The sequence below is a fragment of the Pseudopodoces humilis genome, chromosome 3, assembly GCF_049639895.1.
Source record: "Pseudopodoces humilis isolate 2021_Gansu_Grassland_sample_001 chromosome 3, ASM4963989v1, whole genome shotgun sequence".
NCBI classification, from domain to species: Eukaryota; Metazoa; Chordata; class Aves; order Passeriformes; family Paridae; genus Pseudopodoces; species Pseudopodoces humilis.
The window spans coordinates 38249733-38275859 of NC_142202.1; the positions used below are offsets into that span (position 1 = coordinate 38249733).

The window sequence follows — 26127 nt, forward strand, 5'->3', positions numbered from 1 at the left end:
ACTGCCAGGTTTTCATTACATTTATCTGTCAAACATGACAAAAAATTGGATGGATGAACAATTCTAGTTGTGCATTACATTGTAGAAGGTTTTGTGGTATTTTATGCTATAGTTTAATTATTAAAACAGATCTTCAGAGAGTTGTATTTAACTCTTCCCACTTTTTTATATGTGCCTCTGTCCCAGTGCTCTTCTTTATTTCTAACTTTTTTACTTTGTGGCTTTTTTATTGAAAACAAATAATTTCAAGTTAACTTGACAAACAGCTATGCTTGAAAAATTGGCAAAGAGAAAGGAAAAGAACGTCAAAAAATAAACCAAATAATTTGGCCACTAGTTTCACTAATAAGATACAATCATTTGACAGTATCCTGATTAATCTTCACAATTCTTTAAAAATAACATGAGGTGTTAGGCTTCATCCTATTAAAATAGTAGCATACCTTCTTTGAGCAAAATAATATTTATATCCAAAAAGACAATTTTAAATTAGTTCTTCAGTGAAGTACTGCATTGCATGTTTTGTGGGGATGAACAAACTGGTTCATTCTTCTGATGATGTTTAAAATGAGCTCCATACTGCATGAAGTAAATAAATGAAGATCAGTATATCTTCCTCAGAAGTGGTAGAGTCTTGCAACCAGCTCCATGTAGTCCTTCTACCTTCAAGCTCAGCTTTGGAGAGTGGGCTCTACTTAGCCTCCTCCCCTTACCTGGGACAGTCTTAGTGTCTTTGCTTTCACTTTCAGAGAAGAGTTGTCCAGTGGTGTCTGCAAAATTGAACATTTCTTCTTTGCAATGATAATCCTCTGTGTGTTCTCTAGTAAAGAATCAGTGCTTGTCTTCTGCTTCTTGCTGGTGCCTAAGTGAATCTGGTGGGGTTCTTAGATGATGCAGCTGAGGGTGGAACTTAACCTACTGCCAGTTTATAGACCCCAATGGAGGCACTAATTCCATTTTACCTCTCAGACTAAGTGTATATAATACATATGATATCATGTTGCGTTAAAATATTCAATTTATCTTTATGTATCATGTAATGCTCATATTAGACAATTGCAAACATGAGAGATTAACAAAATGCAGAGAAATAATGCTTTCTCTTAATCTAAAGTTTTAAACTACTGTATTTATGAAACTCAGGAAACATATTAATAAATCACATAAAGAAAAGGAAAACAACTGAGTGTCTGGAAATGTGTTAGCAAGCCTTTGAAGAGCAAGAAGGATGTAACTAGGTAAGCATACATTCTGAAGTAGCAGAAATACTTTTGTCTGCCACTGAGGTTGTCATGTGGTCCATTTTTTGCTTCAAGTGAACAATTCTCAGGTATGTTCCACATTTGTCAGAGTCATGTTTACAGAGCCCTTTTCTGAGAGTGCTTCATCTTCTGTTTATAATGCTTCCCATCAATTAAAAGAAAGGAGTCCTTGAAGTGTAATTTACAACTATTTGCTGTATTGAAAGAATAGTATGTTTTACATGCATTTTTAGAAATCAGTTCACTCAGATAATCTAATGTGACCAAAATCCAAATAAATAAGAACAAGTTAGTACTTAATTTCCTTTTCAGTTTGTCCCTTTCATTTCCAATAAGGAATCAATGAGAATAAACTCTATATATTTTATAATAGGGCAAATTGATGATATTGACAGGTGAGGTCTCTTGACTACCTTGTTAGAAACCTTAATGCTTTCCTATCTATTCTATAAGTAGCTCATACATTTTAAATAATATTTAGCCTTTTCATAGCTGCAACACATTGGTAGCTCATAATGATTAATTATTTGGCTCAACTCTATTTCCTGTCACACTATTTCTATGTCACACTGAAGAAGTCCTATACTGTAACAGTAGTCCTTGCTGTTAATCTGTCACTTCATTATTGCATATCATACTTTAAGGTCTATATTCCATAACCCAAGGGTTTATTGTCATCCTTTTTTTTCCTGGATGATACACTTACTCTCCTCTATATTTGGCAAGACTTGCCTGCTCTGTATTGTCAGTGAAGTGTATATTTTAAATATTTAAATCCTGGCAGTACGATTAAAAATATTTATGAAAAAGCAGAATTAAAATCTCCTCCTCACAGAAATGTGCTAGATTATCTTCTGGGTGGCATGGCTCACAGAGATTCGCATTTCTTTAATAAAAATCAATTTGTAAGTTATGATTTTATAGGAAGAGATTTTAGGCTGGTTTTTTTACCTTCTATCTGGAGAAGCTTTTATTCAAATTTGTATCTTTCTTCTCCTTGCCTCCATTTCTCAGCCAGTCATTGATCTAGTTATTTAGGGAATAATATAACCTTCATGCTGACTATTAATTTTTCTCACCTCAATAACCCCATTAAGATTAGATTGTCACCTTCAGCTGTGGCAACTGAAAAAAAAATATTTTGGTTATCATATCATGCTGGTTTCAGCTGGCATAGAGTTAATTGAGTTCACAGTGGCTGTTATGGAACCATATTTTGGATTTCTGCTGAATGCAGGGTTGACAATATCGAGATGTTTTTATTATTGCTGAGCAGGGCTTGCACAGAGCCAAGGCCTTCTCTGTTTTTCTGCCACACTGGTGAGGAATTTGGAGGTTCAGGGGAGATTGGGAGGAGACACAGCCAGGACAGGTGACCCAAACTGACCAAAGGGATATTCCAGACCATATGGTATCATGCTCAGTGTATAAAGTGGGGAGAAGGAGGAAGGGGAGGACATTTTGAGTGATGGTGTTTGTCTTCCCAAGTAACTGTTACTCTTGTAACTAACATGAAGGTAGTAGAAAATACAGTAAGTTCAAAATTATTATGTATTAAAATTTCTGTATTTTTAGGGTTTTAGGTTTTGAGTTTTATTTTTACATGAGGAGTTATTTCAAAGCTAAATTCAGATAGCCAGTATAGTAATACTCCAATGAAATTTCTTATTGCTTCTCTTAATTTATCCATAGGAGGCAAATATTTTCTTCTTTTATTTAACTTCTTGTGGGAAGTTAAGTATATACAGAATGTGTTAAAGAGGTTCTAAATACAGTTTGACTGAGTTAAATGATTTTTGTTAGGTCCCTTTCCATGATCTGTTTCTCTTCAACTCCGATAATCTTCCATTTGTTCTAAGATAAGTATATTTTAGCATTTCATTGCAAAATGCAAAATATAGGCACAACTGTCTTTTGTTTTGTTTTTATAAGATACAGGTGATAACTTAGACTAAACCTCTTTCAATAGAAAATTTTCATAGTATGACCCTATTGGAAGGTGAAATACAGCAGACTAAAAAGATAATATTTTCTTGCTAGAAAACTTGCAGGAAATAAATGCAGCAGCGGAATTGTGTTTTGAACCATTAGCAAAATTACCGTGTTGAAAAATCTATCTAGGCAAGTCTAGGAATACTAGTGAGCATTACTTGCTCCATAGTGAAGATTAAAACTGACATGCCATTATACCTCAAATATATTAAAAGCAATAAATCAAAAATTGTGAAATGCACAGACTTCATCTTGACTATTTGTACAGGATATTGGAAGGAAAAAAAGAAAGGTTGAAAGAAATATTGGAAGAAAAAGTGGAAATGAAGTTAAAAACTGGGACTGCTCAGAAATGTTTCTGTTTTTCTCTTTTCATTAACCTAAAAAACAGGCATGAAAGTAAATATTAAGAGAAACTATTATTTTACTGAAGAATCCTTGTAAAATCTTTACGAGCCTTACAAAAACTCCTGTTTGTCCTTATCAACCCAACAATTCTAGAGTTTCTTTACTTAATTCTAATGCCTTAGTCAAGGACATTAAATGAGTATATACACGGTTAGATATCATATTTCTAGGAGATCAAATCCAGTTTTTGGATAATCAGATCAAAGACACAGTATTATGTAATCAGTTGTGTGAAATGAGATGGAAAATTAAATAATGTGGCTTAAATACTACTTTCTAAAACTCGGGTTTGTCTTATAGTTTAGTAGATTATTTGAAATAAAATTCTTTAAGGAAGACAAATTATACCATTATTGTCAAAGTTCTATACCTTAAGTTCTCTCAAATAGTTCATTTTCTTCATCTATTAGGCAGATTAGCCACAAATCTCATTTTTTTATTGTCAATCTAGAATCTTTATCTAATTTTTCTTTGTCTCAGTAGACTTGCCTCTCACTATGGGCTGCTTCATAAGAATAGATTCTCTCCTGGACAAATTGACTGTGATACTGCGATTAGTTTCCTCCCATCTTGTACATTAGTTTTATGTAATGATAAAGCAATACTAATTAACTGTTTTTCACCTAGAGAGCTTTTAGAACATATAGGGAGCCTGGAAGTTTCATGAAACAGAAGATTTTACTCATTCTATGGTTGCTTTTGTTATTTAATCATGTATTATATATTAATTTTTATTAGTGCCTATTTAGTGAAAATTCAGAGGCTATGTCTGCAAAATTTACAAACTGCTAGTACAGAAGTTCATAATTATTGTGAGATTTATTCTTAAAATTCATAGTAATAGCATTATTGTCAGATGTGGACAAGTTTTGCCAAGAATTTGAGCATTAATCAGCATTTTTTATGTGTGGATATAAAAAACAAAAGGATTTTGTAGGCGTAAACAGAAAAAATCACATTTTTGTCTGAACAGCTGTATAATAGCCACTTTTAAAAGCGAAATAGTAAACACAGAAGGAAAGGGTTTCACACTGTAGAATGTAAGACAAAATATTTCTGGCTTCCATACTGTGGGAGTTATTACAGAGCAAAAAAAGCTAAGTAAAAATTGTCTGTGTGCTTGGACAGCTGACACTTCAAGAAATAAGTTAGAAATCAAAATCGTTTTCAGAGCCATGGGAATTGCCAGGCATTTAGGGATTTCAAACTAATAGAGGAGTACAAGCAAACACTTTATAATCTACAGTTTGTCATATGTCTATTTTGTAAAAGATTTCTCTTAATAAATATTTTGTGCTGTGTGTAAAAATTTGAGGTTTTTTAAATCCTGAGGTCATATTTACCTTAAAGTTGATATATTATTTCTATGTCTATGTAATGTGCAACCATAATACAGAGTTGATAATTAAGTATAATATATTTTATTGACCAGGTATTATTGCTGAAAAACATCGACAAGCTTCTGAATACAGAAGCTTTCTTCATATCTGAAACAGAAAAAGCATATTTCAAGCACAAAAAAAAAAAGCTGGTAAAAAATTGCAGAGTATCAGAAATACCAAATCTTTGAGAAGATAACGAGCAGTTTCAGCTAGGGAGGTATTCATGAAGAGTGGGAGAAAAGAAATGAGATGTGTGTTTGGAGCAAAATAGATGCAAATTTTGATCCAGTAAGCTAACGTGGATGTGTATCGAAGATATTTTTCGCTGTGGAAATGCTTTGTGAGTTTGAAAGAGTTGTCAAATATCCATATAAGGAATGCATTCTAAACCCCATCTTAATAAGACAGGGTGGCAAGGTGTTTTGCCTTGTGAAACACCTCCCATTTACAAAAAAAAAAAACCAAAAAAACTGACGGTTTACTAATTGTGTCTCTCTCTAACATCTGAAGCTTTTGCCAGAAACAAGTTCTCTTACAGGTTTTGGTCTTGATTTTTTAAAACAAAAGAATATAGATTACAAATTAAACATTAAAAAAGATATTAGAGTTTTATTGTCCTATTGACAGAGAACATGAAAAAATTGCTTCTTCTTGATCTTGTTTTTTTGTAAATGATTTTTTTCAAGCAGACTTCTTTTATTGTCTTAATGAGTATTGTCAGTAGCATGCTGAATGTCCTCAAGAAATATAAACCCTATCAATTTAGGAATTTAAATATATTTTAATTCTTGTTATTTTACTTACTAATAATCATAATATTAATTTAATTTTGTTACTTAATTATTTTGTTATTTTTGAAATTTCTCACAAATTGACCCTGGCATATTCATAGAATTATATAATCATAGAATCATTAAGGTTGGAAAAAAACATAGTGTCCAAAGGTCAACACAGCACCACCACCATGTTCACCACTAAACGATACCCTCAAATGCCATAGTGACACATGTTTTGAACACTTCCATGGTTGGCAACTCCATCACTTTCTTGGAAAGTCTGCTCCAGTGCTTTACAACCCTTTCTGTGAAGAAATTTTTCCTAATATCTAATCTAAACCTTACCTGGAACAACTTGAGGCCATTTCCCTGAGTTCAATATGACTATGAAGGCATCTGAATTTTTCTTGTGAAGCAAAAAGCCAATTCAAAAAAAATTAGAGAAGTAAACAATATATGATGTTGAGGAAACAGGGAATGTGAGTTTGTTTTGTTCCTTCTCCTGGATGATCCAGTACTGGGACTTGATCTCATTCACATCGGTGAATAGGTATTACGCAATTGCCCTTTCTATCTCTTATAAGAGATTAACAATCAGTGCATGTGAGGCTATGTTAGTATGTCATTGGCATTATGTCTGCCAATAGTGAGATGCTCACAGCAAATGCACAATATTTACTTTCAAGTATTCATTCCAGTTAATATTGATTTACATGGATTGATCTGTTTCAACATGAAAGATTGAAGTCAGTAGCTAAGGTGTGCAAGATCAGGATTCAGATCTACTCAGAGTCAAACAAGGTGAAAAATGAAACATGGCCTCAGAGAATGTCTATGTGCTACTTCCTGACTGTGGGATTTACCCAGGAATTGTAAAGGTCAGTTCTTGCCTGCTTTATTTCAGAATTCCACAGTTGAAATGAGACTGTGATTTCTGTTCTGAAATCAGTGTGTGAGGTTTTTTTTTCTTAACCTGACACATTTTATCTAGGATATTTGGAGCTTCAGTTTGGCTTTTGTGACAAAGCTTGTTAGGTGTGAAGAATCTTACCTGAATACTGCCAAGCCTCACTAGAAAAATCATGTAGCAGCTAACCTATGTTTTAAAGATGGAAGTATATTCTTAAAGAGATGGATTGGTCTCCAAGTGATTTGGATGATCATATCCTTTTCAGAGAAAATGCATTGCAGTTGAGTCACTTCTCACCTGTATTCGGAGCTTTGTCAGGCCATAAACAAACTTCTGATTCTCCCAGGCTAGCCTGAGTGTCTGTGGTAGAGTCCTAATGGGTAAAACAAGAAAAAGGAAAGAAAACTGGTGTGCAAAATCCCTCCATAGCTTGTTAAGATTAGCATACTTTGCATTTTAGGATTGGAAGGAAATTCCTATTAAAAATAGGTACATCATTTCTCTGCCTTTTCTTCTTAGTAGAGAACCATGGAATTTATAAATCTGCTCTTGAAATTAATAGGAAATAAACTAGGTCAGTATTCAACAAATTAGGGAATTATGTAGAAATATTGATATTTGTACTGTGCTAGATATTTGTTGCTTACAGGCTTCTTTCTCTTATTTGTTGTTTTGAGTGTCCAAGTGAAGATATGATATCTATTTTTTTGAAAGAGGCAGAATACTGTTCTTAAAATGACTGGTTTGATTCCTATGAGTAACTTTCAAAGTAAAATGTGTAAGCAAGAATAAAAGAATCTGGTACTGACTTATGAAAAAGAGAAAATATATGGGAGTGTATATGGGAGAGTTTTTCTTCTCTTCTTTAGGTCCAATATTTCTGTATTTTAATATCTTGTCATAAACAATATTTTCAATATTGTTTCAATATATATGCATTCAATATATTCCGCAGTGATAAAAAATGAATTATTATTTACTAAACATGCCTGTGTAGGTGGCATGAATTATCTGTTGGCCTGATCACATTGTATTAGTACTGAAAAATTGCATTTATATGTTTATTTATTTTGTATTTTCAGGTAGAGATTGAAAATCTGGACTATCATTACTTTCTGCCTTTATTCTTTGATGGGCTTTGTGAAACGGAATTTCCATATGAGTTTTTTGCTCGTCAAGGAATCCATGACATGCTGGAACATGGTGGAAACAAGATTCTTCCTGTTGTTCCTCAGCTCATTATCCCAATAAAAAGTAGGTGAACATGTAGGAGAAAAATCCATACATTGTATTTATATAGTGTAAATTTTTTGAAAGTTGCTTATTTAGCTGTAAGACATGACAGCCTGAATATCACATGAAGATTATTGCAAATGTGAGTAAATTTTAAGATATAATGCTAATTTTTGGGGAAAATTATTACTTTTAATATTACATTTCCTATAATGAATGGATCAGAAAAGCTGTAAGTCCTTTTCCTTGCTTTCATTAGGTTTCTGCAATTCTCAGATTCCTGACTTCAGGGTTCCCTGATATTCTCTGCGTGAGACACATGTGCAGACATAAACACTGAGGGACAGAGAAGTTTCTGCACCATTGTCTATTATTTCTATGAGTAACATCAGGGACATGCAGCACAGTTTGTGGAAGCACCTCTCCTTTCAGAGGCAGTGAGCATGCTACCATTCACATTTGCTTTGTTGGCAATGTAGATGCTCTAAAATAAATCCAAAATATTTTTAGAGTGCCATTACTTTTAAAGTCAGATCATTTCAATGGTCTAGTTTACAAATGCACTGCCACAAATGTCCATTGCACAGACATTTGAGAGAATGAGTAGAAATGATAAATAGGAAGATCTTCATATAGCTTTGCTAATGAAGACAATAATGTGAAATTAAACACTTAAGTATCTTGGATCAGCCACTTGCCAGAATCTTTTGTTTTGTGCTGTGAATCCTAAAACGCATACGTAGACAGTCTGAATTTAGGCCTAATAACCAGAAAAGCTCACATCTTTGCACTTGTAACTTAGAAGGAAGTATTGTTCCAGTCAGCAGACCAGTTCTTCTGATTGAGTCCAAAAAGAATAATCTCCATCCTAAGGAACACTGAAGTTTTCCTTTTTGAGGCTTTTACCATGCCACTAAACATAACTTCTGTGATACAATAAATCAAGGATACTTTAAACTTTGTTAAAAATGTTTCATCATGGAAACAGATTTTTGTGTCAGATCTAGAGAAATGAATGGAGCAGTCCTCCCTCAGTGTCACCTACAGAGTCCTTTTTAATGTTTAATAAATTTCCAAGTTAAACTGATTTCTGTTTTCTTATTGTTCACCTTCTGTTTGCACCTGATTTCTGTTTTCTTATTGTTCATTCTATTTGCATGTAAAATGTTGCCTTAGACTACAGTGTAATTTATTCCCATTTAATGTGAAATCAGTGTCACTTTTGCACTTAGATATGTAAAGTTGAATGTGTTGGTAGCAGTTCTTCTAAGCACAGTTAAATTTCTCACATATCTTCACTGTGTTTCGGAATATATAATACTGTTAAATTCTTCCTTTCACAAAGTGCTGCAATATTTTCATGGAATAAATATGTTTTTCTGGTCTGTTGTCATTTTCTTTCTTCAAATCATGTAAGTTGATTTCTATCACCTACAGAAAGTAAGTTAAAACTCTAATGTAATTGTAATTTTCCTCCTGGCTGACTGTTGCTTTTGAGAACCTGTTCTGGTTATTAAGATCACAGACTGAAAGATAAAAGGAAACAAGTGTGCTTTTATAGACTTTAAATGGTTTTAAAGAAAGCAAAGGTCTCAGATTTTTTTATTTTTTTAATTGCCTTGAAATTCAAATACTAAAACATTTTGACTGCAGGTTTCATCAACCAGTACAAGTAATTGCAATTAAGTTTGAGTTAGATTCTTCTGCTCAAAACTGGTCATTTCAGGTATTTTCCAATTTTATAGGAAGTAGATCCTTTATTACTCCTGTTTACTCTTGTCTGTGAGTGGAAAGTGTGTTTCTTATTCAATAAAGATAAATCTCATCTATGTTTAGAAAGCGAAATCTGCAATTTACACCTCTGACTTTTAAAGCTGGAGTTAGAGATATTCTTTCCAGAATTTATAAATGTATTACTATTTGACATTTATTAGTAATGAATTTCATCTGCAATTTTATCACCCAGTTGTTCTGTACTGTAAAGTCCTTTTACAGTTCTTCAGAATCAGTCCTTGTCTTTGGAATTATTATTATATCAAGTTATTCCTATCTGGAATAACTTGAGATCATCAGAAATCTTTGTTATCATCAGTAAAATCTCTTCCAGATCACTGTGAATCAAGTGAAAAACATGAACCTTAGCACAGATTCCTGCATATTGATACTCCTCCTCTGTGATCATTTATTGTTGCCCTCAATTTCTATCTCTAAGTCATCACTTATTTTATGGAAGCCATGGTGGTTCAGTGAGAGACCTTATAAAATACCTTTTTAAAGTCTAAGAAAACTGTATTTTCGTTTTTTTCTTGTCCACATTCTTCAAGTATCTAGAGCACATTTAGAATGCTATATTAAGTTTTAAAGTGCAGATGCCAGGAGTGCTTTGATTCCACACACCTTTTTTGTAAATGGCATCATATTTCATTGATTACAGACTTGTTTTCATCAGGAGGGTGGGTACTCAGTACAGTTTTAGTATCTTAGCACAGAGGAAGGAATGTACATCTAGGAATGGATAGAAACTGTAGACTGACATAGTCAATGAGCAGGTTTTTGGGATTCTCTTCTAAGTGTTCTTTATACTGTATTAAACTGGGTCCACAAATGTTAATAGAATTCAAGCTTTATAGGAGCTGATGTAGTAAAATGCTACAATTAGAAGCACAGCTAGAGCTGAATAAAGCCACTTTCTCTTCCATATTCTTCTAGATCATGTTACTTGCAAGCTTCAATGTTTCACTTATGGATCTTAGCCTTTTCTGTTCTTTAGACTTTGGCTTTACAAAAAAAGTCTTTCATGATAAAATTGGCATAAGGTTTTCATGCCTTACATCCTATTTCTCCTTCCCATCATTTCACTGTAACACATCACTCTTTCAGTTGTACAGAAAGAAATTTTTGTACATCTGTATTGTTATTTGGATCAGGCTCTTACTGGACTTCTAAAATGTACAGAACACAAGATTCTTATTCTGGTTTTTAATCACTCTTGATTGAAATGCTGTGTTTTATAACAGACTTCATTATTGTTCTGTAAGTTTAGCATAATGCTATTATACAAGTACAGGTAGTTAAGTATTATGCACTTTGAAGATTTTTGACAAAATTTTGTAAGGGAAGTATATATCACTTTAATCAATTGCATTTTGAGAACACCTCATGTTAGGACTTCTTTAAACCTGACTCTGTGAATTTAAAAGAAGCCCTTGATCAATAAGATTAAGTAGATCACAACAATCAAGCATTTTTATCCTGAGTGCTTGTTACCTCACAGGATACCTACTCTGTGTATCTTGTTCTGCTTCAGGCAAAGAATTTTCTCAAACTGTTGCCTCATTTACTAATTGGGTGAGGGATATGAATGCCAAATAAATTGGTTTTAAAGTCTGGTCCTGAGACCTAAATAGAAAATGGAAAATGTTGGTGCGCTTCTAAGCATAGATTCACAGGTGTATTTGAAAAAGAAATTGAAGAAAATTAAATTATCGACATAACTTTTAATACAACAACCAAAATCTTAAGTTAGTATTTAGAGAAGAGACAGAAATTTATGGAAACTGATTTGATTCCGTAAAGCTCAGGGTGTCAATGTGCTGTCTGGGAGAGAATGTTCTGATTGGATCTCTTCAGTGGAACTACACTGTCATGAAAAAATCCACTGTGTACTGGGAGAAATGCTGTCATGTTTCCTGGCTTATAGAATATATCAATCTCATATATCAGATGAGAACTGTGACTTTTATTATAGACAATATCTGGGACTGATATAGGATTTTCCAAACAACCACATAAAAATAAAAAATATCAACTTATATAACTTTTAGGTTTTTTTTTCTTTGAGATGTTAGAGGTGTTACTCAAGAAAAAGATTTGAATGTTTTAAAAAAAATCTTTCTATTACTTTATATATACATTTATATATATACATCTAGCTAAATGGATAAGCAAACAAGTGGCAGATATCTTAAGGAAAGTTTCTGTTCTTAATGGAAATTAATAAAAGAAACACTAAATTTACATCAATTTACATGAATTGCCAATAAAATTTATCTGAAATTAAAAATAAGGTGAATTAACATTCACTGAAGTCAATGAATTGATACCTTATATTGTCTCATTGCTAACAAGCTTCAATAAACAGCACTGTGGTGTTTTAAATATGCTTTCAAGTTTCATAATTATCTCTTACTTTGGCTTGGAATGGTAAAAACAGAACAAACTCATACTGAGTTATAAAATTAGATATTAAGCTTCTATCATAGTTAAACTTTTATTTAAGCAAGTTATGATAAATATTTGTTTGGAAAAGAAATAAAATCTTTCCGTTTGTGCCATTAAAGTGGAAAACATCAAAACTACCAAGTAAGAGAGTCAATTCATTGGGTTGGAGTTTTTTGCTGCTTAAGAGAATGTTATACTAGTCTAAATGACCAAAGAGAAATATGTACCTATGACAGAGGAAAATCCTCTCAAAACCGTTTAGGGAGCAGAAAGGTGCCTTTAACTGAGAAGCAAACCAGTTGTGCACTTTGCACGTGTTGTCAAGATCCATGTCTTACAGCAGACTTCTATGCCAAGAGGCAACAGCCTAGAATGTTTTCTAAATTGGAATACTTTGGATATTATGCATCTTTCCTTCATTTGGTCTATGTAGCTGTAGTGTACCAAGATTCCTAAATGGTCTGCTGTATTCCTTTGTAAGCATACTAGTACTTTCTTCATTTTCTGTTAACCTCTGGATACCACTGATATTTTCCAATGTATTGGAATGTACTTTTTTCATATACTGCATTAATATTTTCTTCCTTTTATTCATGTGGGAGAATGGTCTGTAGTGATGGTAGTACACAGAAAATAATTACCAGATTTTTAAAAAGATCAACAGATATTTAAAAGTAGTGTATCTTTGGGGCAGTGACTGCCTCTAATTGAACGTTTTATAAAGTGCCTAATATAATCAAGCCAGGAGCTGGTTGACTGCTATGCATTGCACATCCAAATATTTAAAAATAATAACGACAGTTCTGTAGTCATAATTATCTTCCTTTTGATATTTACAAGTGCTTTCCTAATACACACTGTCGATTTCTGCAATTTGAAGGGATTGAGGCTCAAATTCTCAGTCTGTTTGATTCTAGCATATCCATCTGCAGCCATACCTCTGCAGTGTGTGCCCTACTCTTATACCAGTACCAGGCAGCAGTGAGCACAGCTATGGGAGGTGCACCCAGCCAGAGGAATTATTTAGCTTAGTGACAGAGCTCCAGGAGGAGGTGGGTAGGTTGAGGTATATTGAGGAGAGTGAGAGAGAAAGACTACTGAAATTGTACCCTGTCTTCTCTGGGAAGACACAGGCAGACACACAGGTCCCCTGTCCTTTCTCCACCTAGGAAAACAGAATGACTCAAGCGATGGGGGGAAATTGTGGCAAGTTCCTTTGCTGGCACGACAAGTGCATCTCCTCTAGGACTGCCCCAGCTTCCCAGGTGCCCTAATACAGTAGGTACAAGACTCTGCAAGTGGTAGCAAACAGCAACAAGCATAATGGTTCATCTTGCATGAAGATGTCAGAAAGGTTAAGTGGGCCTGTGCCCTGAATCAAAACTGCTTTCATAAAAAAATCAACTCGTTCTTTTAATGGGAGGGTCCTATCAGCAGCTAACAGAAGGTTCAATATGCAGACTGGACCCACTTCTTGGGAAAGTCTGATGCCTCCCTGGTGCCCACAGTATTTAAAGATGTGAAGAGAAAGCTTCCTACCCTCAGATGGCCCTCAGATTATAATACATTATTTATTTTTTAAGCATTCAGTGATAAAGTCCAAACAAGACGTCTGAGGACAACCAAGACTTCAAGGCTATGGGACAACTAGCTAAGGGACGAAGAGTGGAAGTAGTTCTCTCCTCTACTCCTCCAGTTGCAGAGAATGATAAGGAAAGAAATAGGAAGAGCCAGCAGATCAGTACCTGGCTCTGAGGCTGGTGTCACTGGTAGGATTTGGAGGTTTTTGATCATGGATCGGTTTAAATGGCATGAGGCCTACTGGTACCTGTGTCAGAAGGGAAACAGGATCTTTGCACAGGAGTTAGCAGGGCTCATTGAAAGAGCTTTATATTAGATTTGTGGGAGGAAAGGGATCAAATGGCTCACTAGAGATGAGCCTGGGTGCAGCATGCCACTCTTTGAGGGACAGTGCCAGTGAAGTCCCTCAGTCTTATGTTTTGGTAGAGGTAGGGGATTAAGATCCATGTGGATGATTTGGTGGCTGAAGGCCATTTTGGGCACAGTGTTCATGTAATGTTAGACTTTTCAATTATCAGAGAAGTAAGGAGACAGGTCAGCAGAACTGCTGCCTTGGACTTAGAGAGGGCAGACTTTGGCCTCTTCAGGAGCATGTTTGACAGAGACCCTTGGGAGGCAATCCTGAAGGGCCATGGGGTCCAGGAAGGCTGGCTGTTCTTCAAGGAGAAAATCTTAAAGGTTCAGGAGCAAACGGTCCCCATGGGCTGAAAGATGTGTCAGCAGATGGGCCTGACTGAACTGAGACACTTGTCTGGAATTCAGGGGATAAAAAGAGTTTACAGCCATTGGAAGAAAGGGCAGGCAGCTCAGGAAGACTAGAAGGTTGTCATAAAGTTATGCAGGGAGAAAATTAGAAGTCCCAAACCCAAGTAAAACTTAATCTGTATAGTGCCATAAAATATAATAAAAATTGTTTCTATAACTATATCAGAAGCAAAAGGAGGGCTAAGGAGAATATCCAATCTTTTACTGGTTGTAGGGGGAGGGGGGGGAATATAATAACAAAGGATGAGGAAAAGGCTGAGGTACTTACTGCATTCTTTGCCTCCATCTTTAGTTGTAAGACCAGTTATTCTCAGAATATCCTGAATACCCCTGAGCTGGAGATAGGGATGGGGAGCAGAATGAGCCCACCATAATACAAGGAGAAATGGTCCGGTACCTGCTGCTCCACTTGGACAAAGACAAGTCTATAGCATCAGATGGGATCCATACAAAAGTTCTTCCTAGGAATATTTGGACAGCCATTTCCACTTATATGATGTACTCTGCATGCCTAGAAATAAGGTTTCTCATAGTCTGGGGTGGTTTCAACAGTACAGAAGTACTATTCCTGGGAGAGGGTACAATTTGTTAAAAATTAAGAAGCAGTAGTTTCTGTCAATGATTAATTTTAATATCCCTTAATTCTTGTTTGTGTTTGAGTAATTAATTTTACTAATTTGTAATAATTCAAAAAATTGAATATAAATATTCATTTATGTTTGTATTCATGACATAACTATTGTACTGAAAAATACCACTGTTAGTGATAATTTCCCTATTAGTTCAGGTAGCTATTATTTATATGTATGACAACTTAGTAGTGAATAAATCTATACATTGGAACCCCAAAATTTGCTCTTCCAACCACTCTTTCATGAAAATGAAATAATGAATTAAGATAATGAAATAATGAAAAATGAATAATGCCTGTTTCTCTCTAACTGAGTATTTTCCTACCTGAGACTTGGACCCAATCTTTAAAATTGTATCTGGGTGTCTCTCTGCTAAAGCAGCCTTAGAACATCTATCCACAAAAGCATAATTTGGAATAGCCAGCCTCTTTTCTGGAACTTAATGTGAGCATCCTACATTGTTTGGCTTCCTGTCCACACGTTATTATGCTCAGAGACAGTATGAAATTAAGTGCAGCCCGCTGAGTACAGTAGGGACTATTGTAGAAAATAAGAAATATGGCATTCAGTCTATATTTTTATTTAGGAGTACTCCTTTAACTGGGGTGAGATGTAATAGTATCTTGGGCTTTCTGTTTTCTAACAGTAGGTTCAATATGTTGTTCTCAAGCATGCCAAGAGGCATGAAATATTTAATAGTTGATTTTTGAGAATTGTTTCTGTCCATTCACACAACCAATCTGCCCTGCCCTTGGTTTGGAGATATAGCTCTGATTTTTAACACTCAGCGGGCATGTGATAAGCAGCAGAAACAGGTGGGGTACACTACATTTGCTTAAAGAGATAGAAAAACTGACATTGCTCCTTTGTGAAAATACTACTTCATTCCCTATGAAATGGCATCCCTGTTGTGCACTGATAAAACTCAGCACATGAAATACTGAACCATAGAATTGTAGCATCATAGAATGGTTTGCAAGGGGCCTTTCAAGATCATCTAGTTCCAGCACCTCTGCAATGATTACAGATATGTTTGATCCTAATATTTCCATTAGAAGAGGCAGTTCTTGAAGAAGTTGCTAATAACTTCTCTTCAAATTTTGTTGTGTTCTTTTCTACAATTTTTTTCTAAATGCTTATACTTTGTTATGGTATCTCAAACCACATATTTATATATTTCTCTGTTCCTAAAACATAGTAATGAATATGAGCTTATCTTTCTCAGTTCTGTTCTGGTGAAATGATGTAGAAGTCTATGTAAGTGGGCAGAACACTGGAGTATTAGACCAATATATAAGACCATACCAGATTTGACAGCTGCTGACAAATTTATCCAGCTGCATAATTTCAGAAATGCTGTTATAAATAGATGGATTTTGCAAGGGAAAAAAATATACATATTTCAAGCATGACTCATTTTTAATTACAAGAGAAAATGCAAAGTACTTGCTTTTAATAAAATTAAAAGAGAAGAAATAAGGAGTTTTTATGAAATGTCTTAGTGTCATAAGATTAGAAGCATGACACTGAAAGCTTAGAGAAACATCTAAGTAGGCTAGACAAAACCTTTTTTTTTCCCCTAGAATGTTTTTCTTTTGAAAAAAGCCTACAAGGTTTGTTTGTGGGTTTTTTTTTCTATAAACATTTGCTTCATTGTGCTGATTCTCAGAATAGTAGGAATTGTCAGTTGAATGAATAAAATGATCATGAAATAAATGAGTACAAACATACAAACACCAATTGTTGCACTAGAATGCATCTGTTGTCAACCTTTGCAGGTTGTCTTGCAGTGTATAGTTCCATTGGCTCCAAGTGGTACTTACTGAACATTTATTTTTCATTTGTTTGGACCATGCCAGTATTATACAGGCAGCGTGAGGGAATAATGAGCTTCATTCTTTGGGTTACTGAAGAGTCAGCACAAATTGTGGGAACAAATAACAATCAGACAAGGCAGTGTTTTATAACATCAGGACTGCAATCCATCTTTGGGATCTTTCTAAGCTGAGCTAATAAAGGCCCACTTACAATTCCCAACAGAGTATAGTTTAATTAAATTTGTCCATTAGAGGACTCCTCCCCCTCCCTCTACATTTTAGAAATTAATTCTGCTTTCTGCCTGTTGTTATTTTTGCATCACAGATGCACTGAACCTTCGTAACCGACAGATCCTCTGCACCACACTGAAAATCATCCAGCACCTGGTGGTGTCAGCTGAAATGGTGGGGGAGGCCTTGGTGCCCTATTATCGGCAAATTCTCCCAGTCCTAAACATCTTTAAGCACATGAATGGTGAGTTATCCTAACAGACACTGTGTCTTTCAACTCCTAAGGCAAAAAGGGGCTTGAGGCAGGGTTAATTAACAATGTAGTTAAGATTTATTACTGTATATAAACTCAAATCCATTTGGAGCTCTAAATAATGTAAACTCCCCCTCTTACTATTCCCTAAGGATGCACTGAAATTAACAATTTCATTTATTACTCCTTGCACGTACAGTTTATTTAACACAGTACAGAGGCAGTGAAGCAGTTCTATAATCTTCCAATAATTAAATTGTAAAGTTTGTAACAGTCTTTTGAATACATTAATAAATTGCAAATGTTTTTTCCTCCCTCCAACACATTAGTTTAGTCCAGCTGTTTTATTCAATTCTGTGCTCTCCACAAGCAATTTTCTGCTACCAGAAGGTTTAGGAAAGATTAAAAATAAAAGTAGAGATCAAACTAATTAATTTGAGGGCCGAGAGAACTCCATGTTGTAGAAGAATTTCAAGTTAGATAATATTGAGCAAAACAGTGAAGTTTGAAGTTAATGATGCACACTTAGCAGGTTTTATTATAGAGAAATTTAGAACTAATTTGTATCTACAGTTAAGTATGTGTTTTCTTTGTAGTGCAGCTCTGACAAGTATCAGTCTTTAATAACTGGTACTACGAGTTCTATATACTGTGAATACATTTACATCACAGTCATCAGCTGAAATCAAAATTATCTATATTACTTTTGCCAAATTAATTTTTAAAATATTATTTGGTAGTAAATCTATCTGTAGTTATTTTCAATTATCTACAAAGTTACCGACTTTGAAATTTCTATTATTGACTTGTGGCCATATAGATGAAAAGAAATTAATTCCTCACAAGCTTTCAAAAGAGGGTTTTCATGAAATTCATGGCATTTTAATAGTTCTCTGCAGGACTCCTTCCTATTATACTTTCTGTTTGCTTTACTACAGAATATAATACCTTATACTCACTCTTTAGGAAGTGTAAGATTCAAATCAGATTGAAAAATGCCTGTTCAGAGACTGACTTGAAGGCACAAATGAAATTTGCATTTTAGTTCTGTTTAAATACATGTACACCTCTGACTTTGTAACATGGAATTTCACAAATTCAAGTTATTTCTGATGACAGTTGTGGCTTTCCAGAAGTTGTGGGATGAAAGGGTATGAGTGAAATCTGTTGGCTGAACTTAAGCAATTTCAGTAGGGCTCCTTATGAATTGGAAGATTTCCCCCTAACAGATCTAATTTCAGTATCTGGCACAAAACAAGACTGTAAAAATGACTCTCATTGATTAATGAATATACCACACATGCTTTTCTCCAAATTTCAGCCTGAATTAGCCCATAAATTCTCTTGACTGGGCTTTTCTATGGTGGTTTCAGATGAATAATAGGGAAGGCTCATGTGTAGCCAGGTACATAGCTTGGCAAGACACTAAACACAATCTAGATGTATCTTCAGTTTTGATTGTATTGTGAGCAAAATAAAACATATTTTTAACATATTTGCATGAGATCTGTGCTCTGTGAATTTGCACCTATAAAACTACACTAAATCATGATATTTTAGATTTAAGAACTAAGGTCCCAAAAATAAATGAAAATCAATAGTCCAAAATTAACTGATTTTATTAAGTCATTACTTTTTTAGAAATAAAAATTTTGAAACTTTAGTATTACCAGGAATTAAATAGATTATATTTGCAAGGCCTACCATGTGAGACTGTTCAACCTATTCAGTACTTAACACGTGGGTGATAGGGAATGCATCTATCTCCTCCTTCCACAAAATGATTATGTTTCATTCCTCCTTCACTGGTGGTTGGCAGAAAATACAGGGTCCTTTCCTCCTCTTTCTATCTCAGATAAGCTAATATGCAGCTGAGTGCAGGTGTTTGCTCCCAATTACAAGGAAATTGCAGAAACTGATCTGGGCTATTTTCTTCACTGTTTATTGATATGTGTGAAAGATGGGATAAATGAAGTGTACTTCTTTCTTCTCTTCTGTATAGCTTATGAAAGTAGGAACTGTGGTACATCTTCCTGGACTTGTATGATTTGCAATCTATTAAGTAAGGCACTGTGGAAGTTTGTCCAGAATTAAGTTAACTGGAAGCAGCCATGTTTTGGCCATTGCCACCTCATTAGATCAGTATCTATCTGACGAAAGGAACTCTTTCCCAAATTCAGCATTTGTGAATTCCACTCTCAGTAAGCAAGCTTATAGTCAAAAGAATAATAAGTAAATACAATTTAAAAAAATAAATTTAAAATTACGGTCAACTTACCTTAAGTTCAGGTTACCTGGTGACCAATTTAGAACAAACCAAAATGATTCTTCAGGCAGTGCATGTGATGTGAAGCTCTGAGACTCCCACCCCAAAATTCTTTAGATACAAAAGGTTTTCATAAGTTGGATGGAGGCTCAGAAATGCCATAAAAAAGAGTATAATGCTTGTTTCATAAAAAAAACATTATTGCTGTTTATCATTGCTATTAATAGTTTTTGTACATTATAAAAAAGGAGAGCATTGATAAAAAATAAATTAGGAGTTTTAATCAGTGAAAGCATATAAAACATGCTCATCCATCTGAGTCACAAGATCCAGGTTTAAAATCAATCAGTGCAATCTATGTCAGGGGAAGATCCAAACCTCCTGAGACAGTCTGTGTGAAAGCCAGAGGAGGGGGTTCCATTAACTTCTGACGAGTCTTGTTAGTTAGAGCAAGGGGATTTTTGCTGCACAAATATACTTGGTGTGTCTGAATTTGTGCCCTCTCTGCAACTCAGGCCTTGAGTTTCTGTAGATGTTTCTTTTCCCTTGGGTTCCTGAGTGCCTTGTTGCAGAGCATTAAGACATAAAAGACCAAAGTTCTGGTGATGATGTCTTTATTGGTGGAGACAGGGAGAGCACCCTCACCATCTGGCCAGAGTGTGCTCTGGGGTTGAAGCTTTCTGCTGAAACTGTTAGCCAGAGCCATAAGGCTGGCAGGAGAGCAAGAGAAGGGAACATGACTAAATTCCAGTGATTGAGGAAGAGGAATACAGGTGCAATACAGGAGCTGTTTGTCTATTTTCTGGAGACTGGGAGGAGACTAACAGTCTCCAAGCAAGCTTCCCAACATCGGGACTATTAGTTTGCTACTATATAAGATAAGAAACTAAAAATGTCATGCTTGTGCTTACTAAGTCTTATTATACACTCTGTAATGTCAGTGTAGTTTAAATGTATAGGGTAAATGTACACTTATGAAACTCATTTAAGTCTTCTGAAGAGGGAAAGAAACTTTCTGTATAGACTCAAGGAAGTATTCTTTTGCATCACAAAACCCTATCTTTTTGTGTATCTTATTTTCTAAGCTGTCTTTTATAAATCTATGAATTACCTGGACTAAATACAATTTAAAAACAAATACAATATGTTCATTATTTTATGAAGGCAGACAGAAGATAAAAATAAAAGAGAAAAAAAGAGGAAAAAAAAGGAGACTTCAGAGCCTGGAATATGCTATTAGGATGCATATATGCCAGAATGATGTCTGAAACAGAAACCTATTCATTAAAAGGATTAGACTTTTAGGAACAGCAAAATTATCCTGTTTGGTTTACCTGACTGGTAAATGAAAATTTCATAAATTTAGTTTAACAGCTATTTTCATGTTATCAATTTATATTATAAAAAACAAGAGCAGTTTTGCAAATAAAATAAATGAAACAAAAATATTATTAGGATTTTCAGACCTCAAAAGAGAGAAGTGTGGGGTGCCATTGCACTGTGGAAGGTACCTCTCCAGCATGGTAATTCCTTCTGTGACTTGTTACAGTCACTGTGAGGTAAGCAGTGGAAGCAGGGCAGACTGAATTTTCTTTTGGCTGCAATAAAATTGCCTTGATACTACCAATAACTTAAAGCTAACATAAACCTTGGACAGTCTCTGCCTATGTAGCCAGTCCTTGAAAATAAAATTTTAGAGCTATGACTGAGAATACCTAATATAGTTGTATTGTAGCATTCAACCAAGTGTGAATCCACAAAGCAGAATTATACTGCATGCTTTACAGCACCTGAACTTCACTTGGGAAAAAACATTCTCCTGTATGAAAGGTACTTCACATACTTTGGAGAACTCTATTTTACAAAATTCAATAATATTGCATAGACTCTAAAGGAAGAAGCAGGACCTAAGTATTAGAAGGCAAAAGCAAAAGACTGTGCTTAGAGGTAAAAGTCCTCCCTGTGTTGGAGTTTGAGTATTTTCAGAACTTAGTGTGTATTCCAGAGGCAGTGATGCTCCTCCAAGTGGTTCATAGTTACTAGTAAGAAGCAGCAATTATCCTTTAATGTGATTGAATATGCTCTAAAAAAAAAATCTCTTGCCCAGAACATTTCAACTTTTTGCTTCTTCCTCTGTGAAATAGAAAAGCCCTTTCAAAAATCAGTCTTGTTCTAAAATACTTTGCATTTTGCCAACTCTGTGCTCAGAAATCATGTTTCAGATTAAGAAAAACCCACAAACAAAAAAAACCGTGCGTCTTGAACATCAATGTTTAAAAAGTCATGGATTTGAAGTTCTCTTAATTTCTCCTAAGAACTCTGAGATTTCGGACTATTCTCAGACAACTTTTCTCAGAGTTCCAGTGCTACTAGCTTTAGCTTTGCTTTTTTTTTTTTCTTTCCTTTTAAACTGAAAATGGAGATTCCCAGAGAATTAGTTGATTCATGGTTGAAATTTGCATAAAAAAACATTTAATGCCATTAGATCATTGATAAAATAAGCCATGCTAGTATACTAGTAACATAAACTGTATTCTATATCCAGCTTTCACATTGTTCTTATGCTTCATTTTGACACTTATTCTTCCTATTGCATATTTTGCAAGATTTTCATTATTTATAAGCTTTCTATGAATTCCATTAGCTATAATTTCTGAAATTTGAGACCAAAGATTCTGATGTGGCTTTAAGGATACGCACTTCCAAGGAATAAGACCACCATGACAACATGGATCTAAGTGAAAAAAATAATTTTGTTACATTTCTGTTTTTTTAAAAAAAAATCTTCAGTACAAGAGGATTCAGAATGTTCTGATTCATCAACGTTTAATGAAAAATATTGTGGTTTTCCCAAAATGGCATCTGCCAGTAAATCACCTTTTTAAGCAGATGAAGACAGATTGATTGCACTCCAAAGAATGTTATTACCATACTGGTGAGAAGCAGAATATATTTTTGTCATTCCCAGCTGTGATTAATGATATTATTTCAACAGGCTTTCTGTGAATTACGGTTCCAAGGATATTTATTTAAAAAATATTCTTCAATGTTTTTAAGAACATCAAAACATTTCTTGTCTATGACATCCCCTGATGGTCTTTTAATGATATTTTTAAAAAATGTCTCAAGTTTTTTTATCAATAATCTCATCTTGAAAGTAAAAGTCTCACAAAATAGTGCCTTATATTGTAATTGAATAAGCAAGCAAGCGATCCTCAACCATTATCATCTGTTGTCTCACCTTTTTTTGCACCAATCAATCTCATTTTATGTCAATGACCACTCTTGCATATGAAGCTACAAAAAATTCACTGGAACTCTGAAGCACAGAAATTGGGAGTTATCAAGATCCAGTCTACCTGTATTGGAGCATTTTTTACTTTAGCATCTTCAAAACAAACCATGTGATTTTAAGCTGGTTATATAGTAATGTATTCTAATGTGTAATCAATGCTCTGTCAGGTACTTTCACATTAGGAGAATCATCACACTTAGATCATAATTGCTGGGTAATTTCTAATTACTATCTAATTTCTTAGCTGAAAATATAGCACAAGTCTGTGCAAAATAGAACTGATTCAGCTGTGATTAAATTGAAGCTATTCACACTTAGCACTTACTTTTAATGTGTTAATAGTCTAATTAATTCAGCATCTTGAATTTTTGATAAAAGAAAAATGAAAAACTTCCCATGTCAGACGATGATACATTACATCCAATATTTTCTTTTTCCTTTTCCATTTTTTAATTTTTTGGGTATTATGACTCAAGAAAATTAGTTTTCTATTGAAAGACAAACAGGATATGTGTGAGTTAGGACTTCTGAATTCACAGAAAATTAATACGGAAGTAAAATACGGAAACATTAAATTCTTCCTATGCTTCAGTTGAACATCTGTAAGATGGATATAACCTGAAAGGGCTTATGTTGGAGTCTGAGATACAGAGTGTGTGCCCTTGTTTCTAATACTTAGTTCTAGGATTCAAAGAAACACTGAATTTCATATAATATGAAATTCATGAGCATGTTTTCATGGTGATACATGAAAACAAATGTTAAAGTTAGATAGGAAAAGTGTAAGTGTGTAGATTAGAAAGTTTTTTAAATCACTGGGTGAAAAAGTAGTTTAGAGAACAAGAGACAAGATGGAGGATTTAGGGTGTTTTCTCTTGTCCTTCTTTCTTCTTCATGTTCTTCTCCTAGGGGTTTTTGGTTAGTAGTAGGTGATTGGGTAGAAAATGCCGCAGTGCAGCACACAGGTGTTGGGTCATTGGGTCACTAAGAAAAATAACTTAGTTGGCATCTGTTAATTGGGTAAATGGACATATAAAAGACCTTGAAGAAGATCTTTGTTAGCCATTTTACCCCTTTTCTATCATAGTGCACATAGCTCCTTGTACCTTGTAATGCTGATAAGAAAAAAATAAACAACTGAGACCGAACAAGAGAAAACTGCCTCCCTCTCATCAATCTTCAGTTCAAAGGGAAAAAGAATCTGATCCAAAAGTCCTTAACGAGACAGGCTTATAGGCCTCAATCAGCATTTTGTTTGGCAATAATCAGAGCTCTCATAAGGTACCAGGAGTGTGGCTATATATGTCAGTGCAACATAATTTTCATAGAGTTAAGAATTCATATCATGCTTTGCTTTAAACATTTGTTCAATTTGTGTTCCTTTGGGAAATAATTACCTTTGGAAATACCATGTTTCAGGAAGATTTGGACTTTCAGGACTAGACTTGTGCAGAATTACAGTAACATCTGCCTGTCTGTTTATACTGGATACTAATATGTCATAATATCAGCAGGTGTGTATCTAGCATCCAAATGAGATAAGGAAGTGTCTGAGTTATGTGAGAAGCCCATAGTGGAAGCACGCTTTGAGCAAATCTAATGCATAGTTTTAGTACTAACATCAAAACACAACATGCATAGTTATTTTAATGTATTTTGCTTGCAGCTTTATTTCTGTCTTTTTTGGCATTGGGTTGGCTAAGAAGGCAAATCAGCAATACCACTGCCCTGGTCCTGCTGGCTACTCTATCAGCAATAGTGTGGGCAGCAGGACCAGGGCGGTGATCATCCCTCTGTACTCGGTACTGGTGAGGCCACACTTCCAATCCTGTGGTCCAGTTTTGAGCCTCTCATTGTAAGAAGGACATTGAGGTGCTGGAGTATGTCCAGAGAAGGGCAGTAGAAATGGGGAAGGGTCTGGAGCACAAGTCTTTTTGTGGCTGAGGAAGCTGGGTGTGTTTAGCCTGGAGAAAAAAAGACTTGAAGGAATCTCATCTGCTCTCTACAACTCCTGAAAGGAGGCTGTAGCAAGGTGGGGGCTGGTACATCTCCCAGGTAACAAGAAATAAGACAAGAGGAAATGGCCTCAGGTTGTGTCAGGGAAAGTTTAGATTGTGTATCAGGAAAAGTTTCTTCACAGACAGGGCTGTCAAACATTGGAACACACTATCAGTGGTGGGGTCACCAACCCTGAAGCTGTTTAAAAGGCTTGTAGATGTGGCATATCTTTGGGATATAATTTAGTGGTGAATTTGGCGGGGTTAGGTTCATGGTTTGATTTCATGATCCTAGAGGTCTTTTCCAACCTAAAAAGTTCTATAGTTCTATGCTATTTTTTAAAAAATAAAATGCATGTACAAATTTGCAAGTTGGAGCTAGAACCTACAGATCTCAACTGCTGTTTGAATTGTACATCTGTTTCATCTATAATTTGTTCTTTGGGTAGGAGTTCTGAACTCTTTACTGAACCTAAGCAAACCACACCAGAAGGGATGGGGCAGACTGGCACAGATTCATCTAGAAAATACTACCCACAGAATCAGCTAGTTTAGCACATGTCCCAGTTTGGTGGAATTACATATCCATAGGTTCACAGTTCCCTAGCTGTCTGGGTAGATCAGAACCTCACTTGCCATTCTGCAATTCTGGATAAATGCCTTTAGGGTTTGGATGAGTAGAGTTCATACATGTGACTGAATTTCTCATTTTCAATTGATTTGCTCTGAGAAGCTCCCTATGGACTTCTTTGTCTCTCTTCTCAGGATCCTGATTCAGTTTGTGAAGACTTGAGACACATTTTTTTTCAAGATATTAGGCCTTTCTTTGAACCTGCCCCTTACAATGTAAATTGTTTAAATTTTGACTACTGCCCCTCCAGCTAGGAGTTATTAGTTTCTTCTTGGTGATTAATTTCTATGTTTTTCACACAGTTGGTTTGCAGTTGCTTGTTGGCATTGGGAAGTGATTTCTTCAATTGGACTTGAACTGCTAACTTCACATAGAACTACTTTCAGAGTCCATACTAAATAATTCCGAGAAAATATTTGTTTTCTGCATAATTCTCTTTTTATACATGTTTGCAAACAAATTTGCCTTAAGTTTG

At 34.9% G+C, this 26127-nt stretch overlaps 1 protein-coding gene across 1 annotated transcript in view; it reads left to right on the top strand.

The window, feature by feature from the left end:
- The window catches only part of PACRG (parkin coregulated), a 220505-nt gene that overhangs the window by 106590 nt on the left and 87788 nt on the right, over nt 1–26127 (top strand). The window contains exons 4-5 of the mRNA XM_005526929.3: nt 7813–7984; nt 17305–17454. Of these exons, the coding sequence (XP_005526986.1) occupies nt 7813–7984; nt 17305–17454 (322 nt within the window). The remainder of the gene's footprint in view (nt 1–7812; nt 7985–17304; nt 17455–26127) is intronic.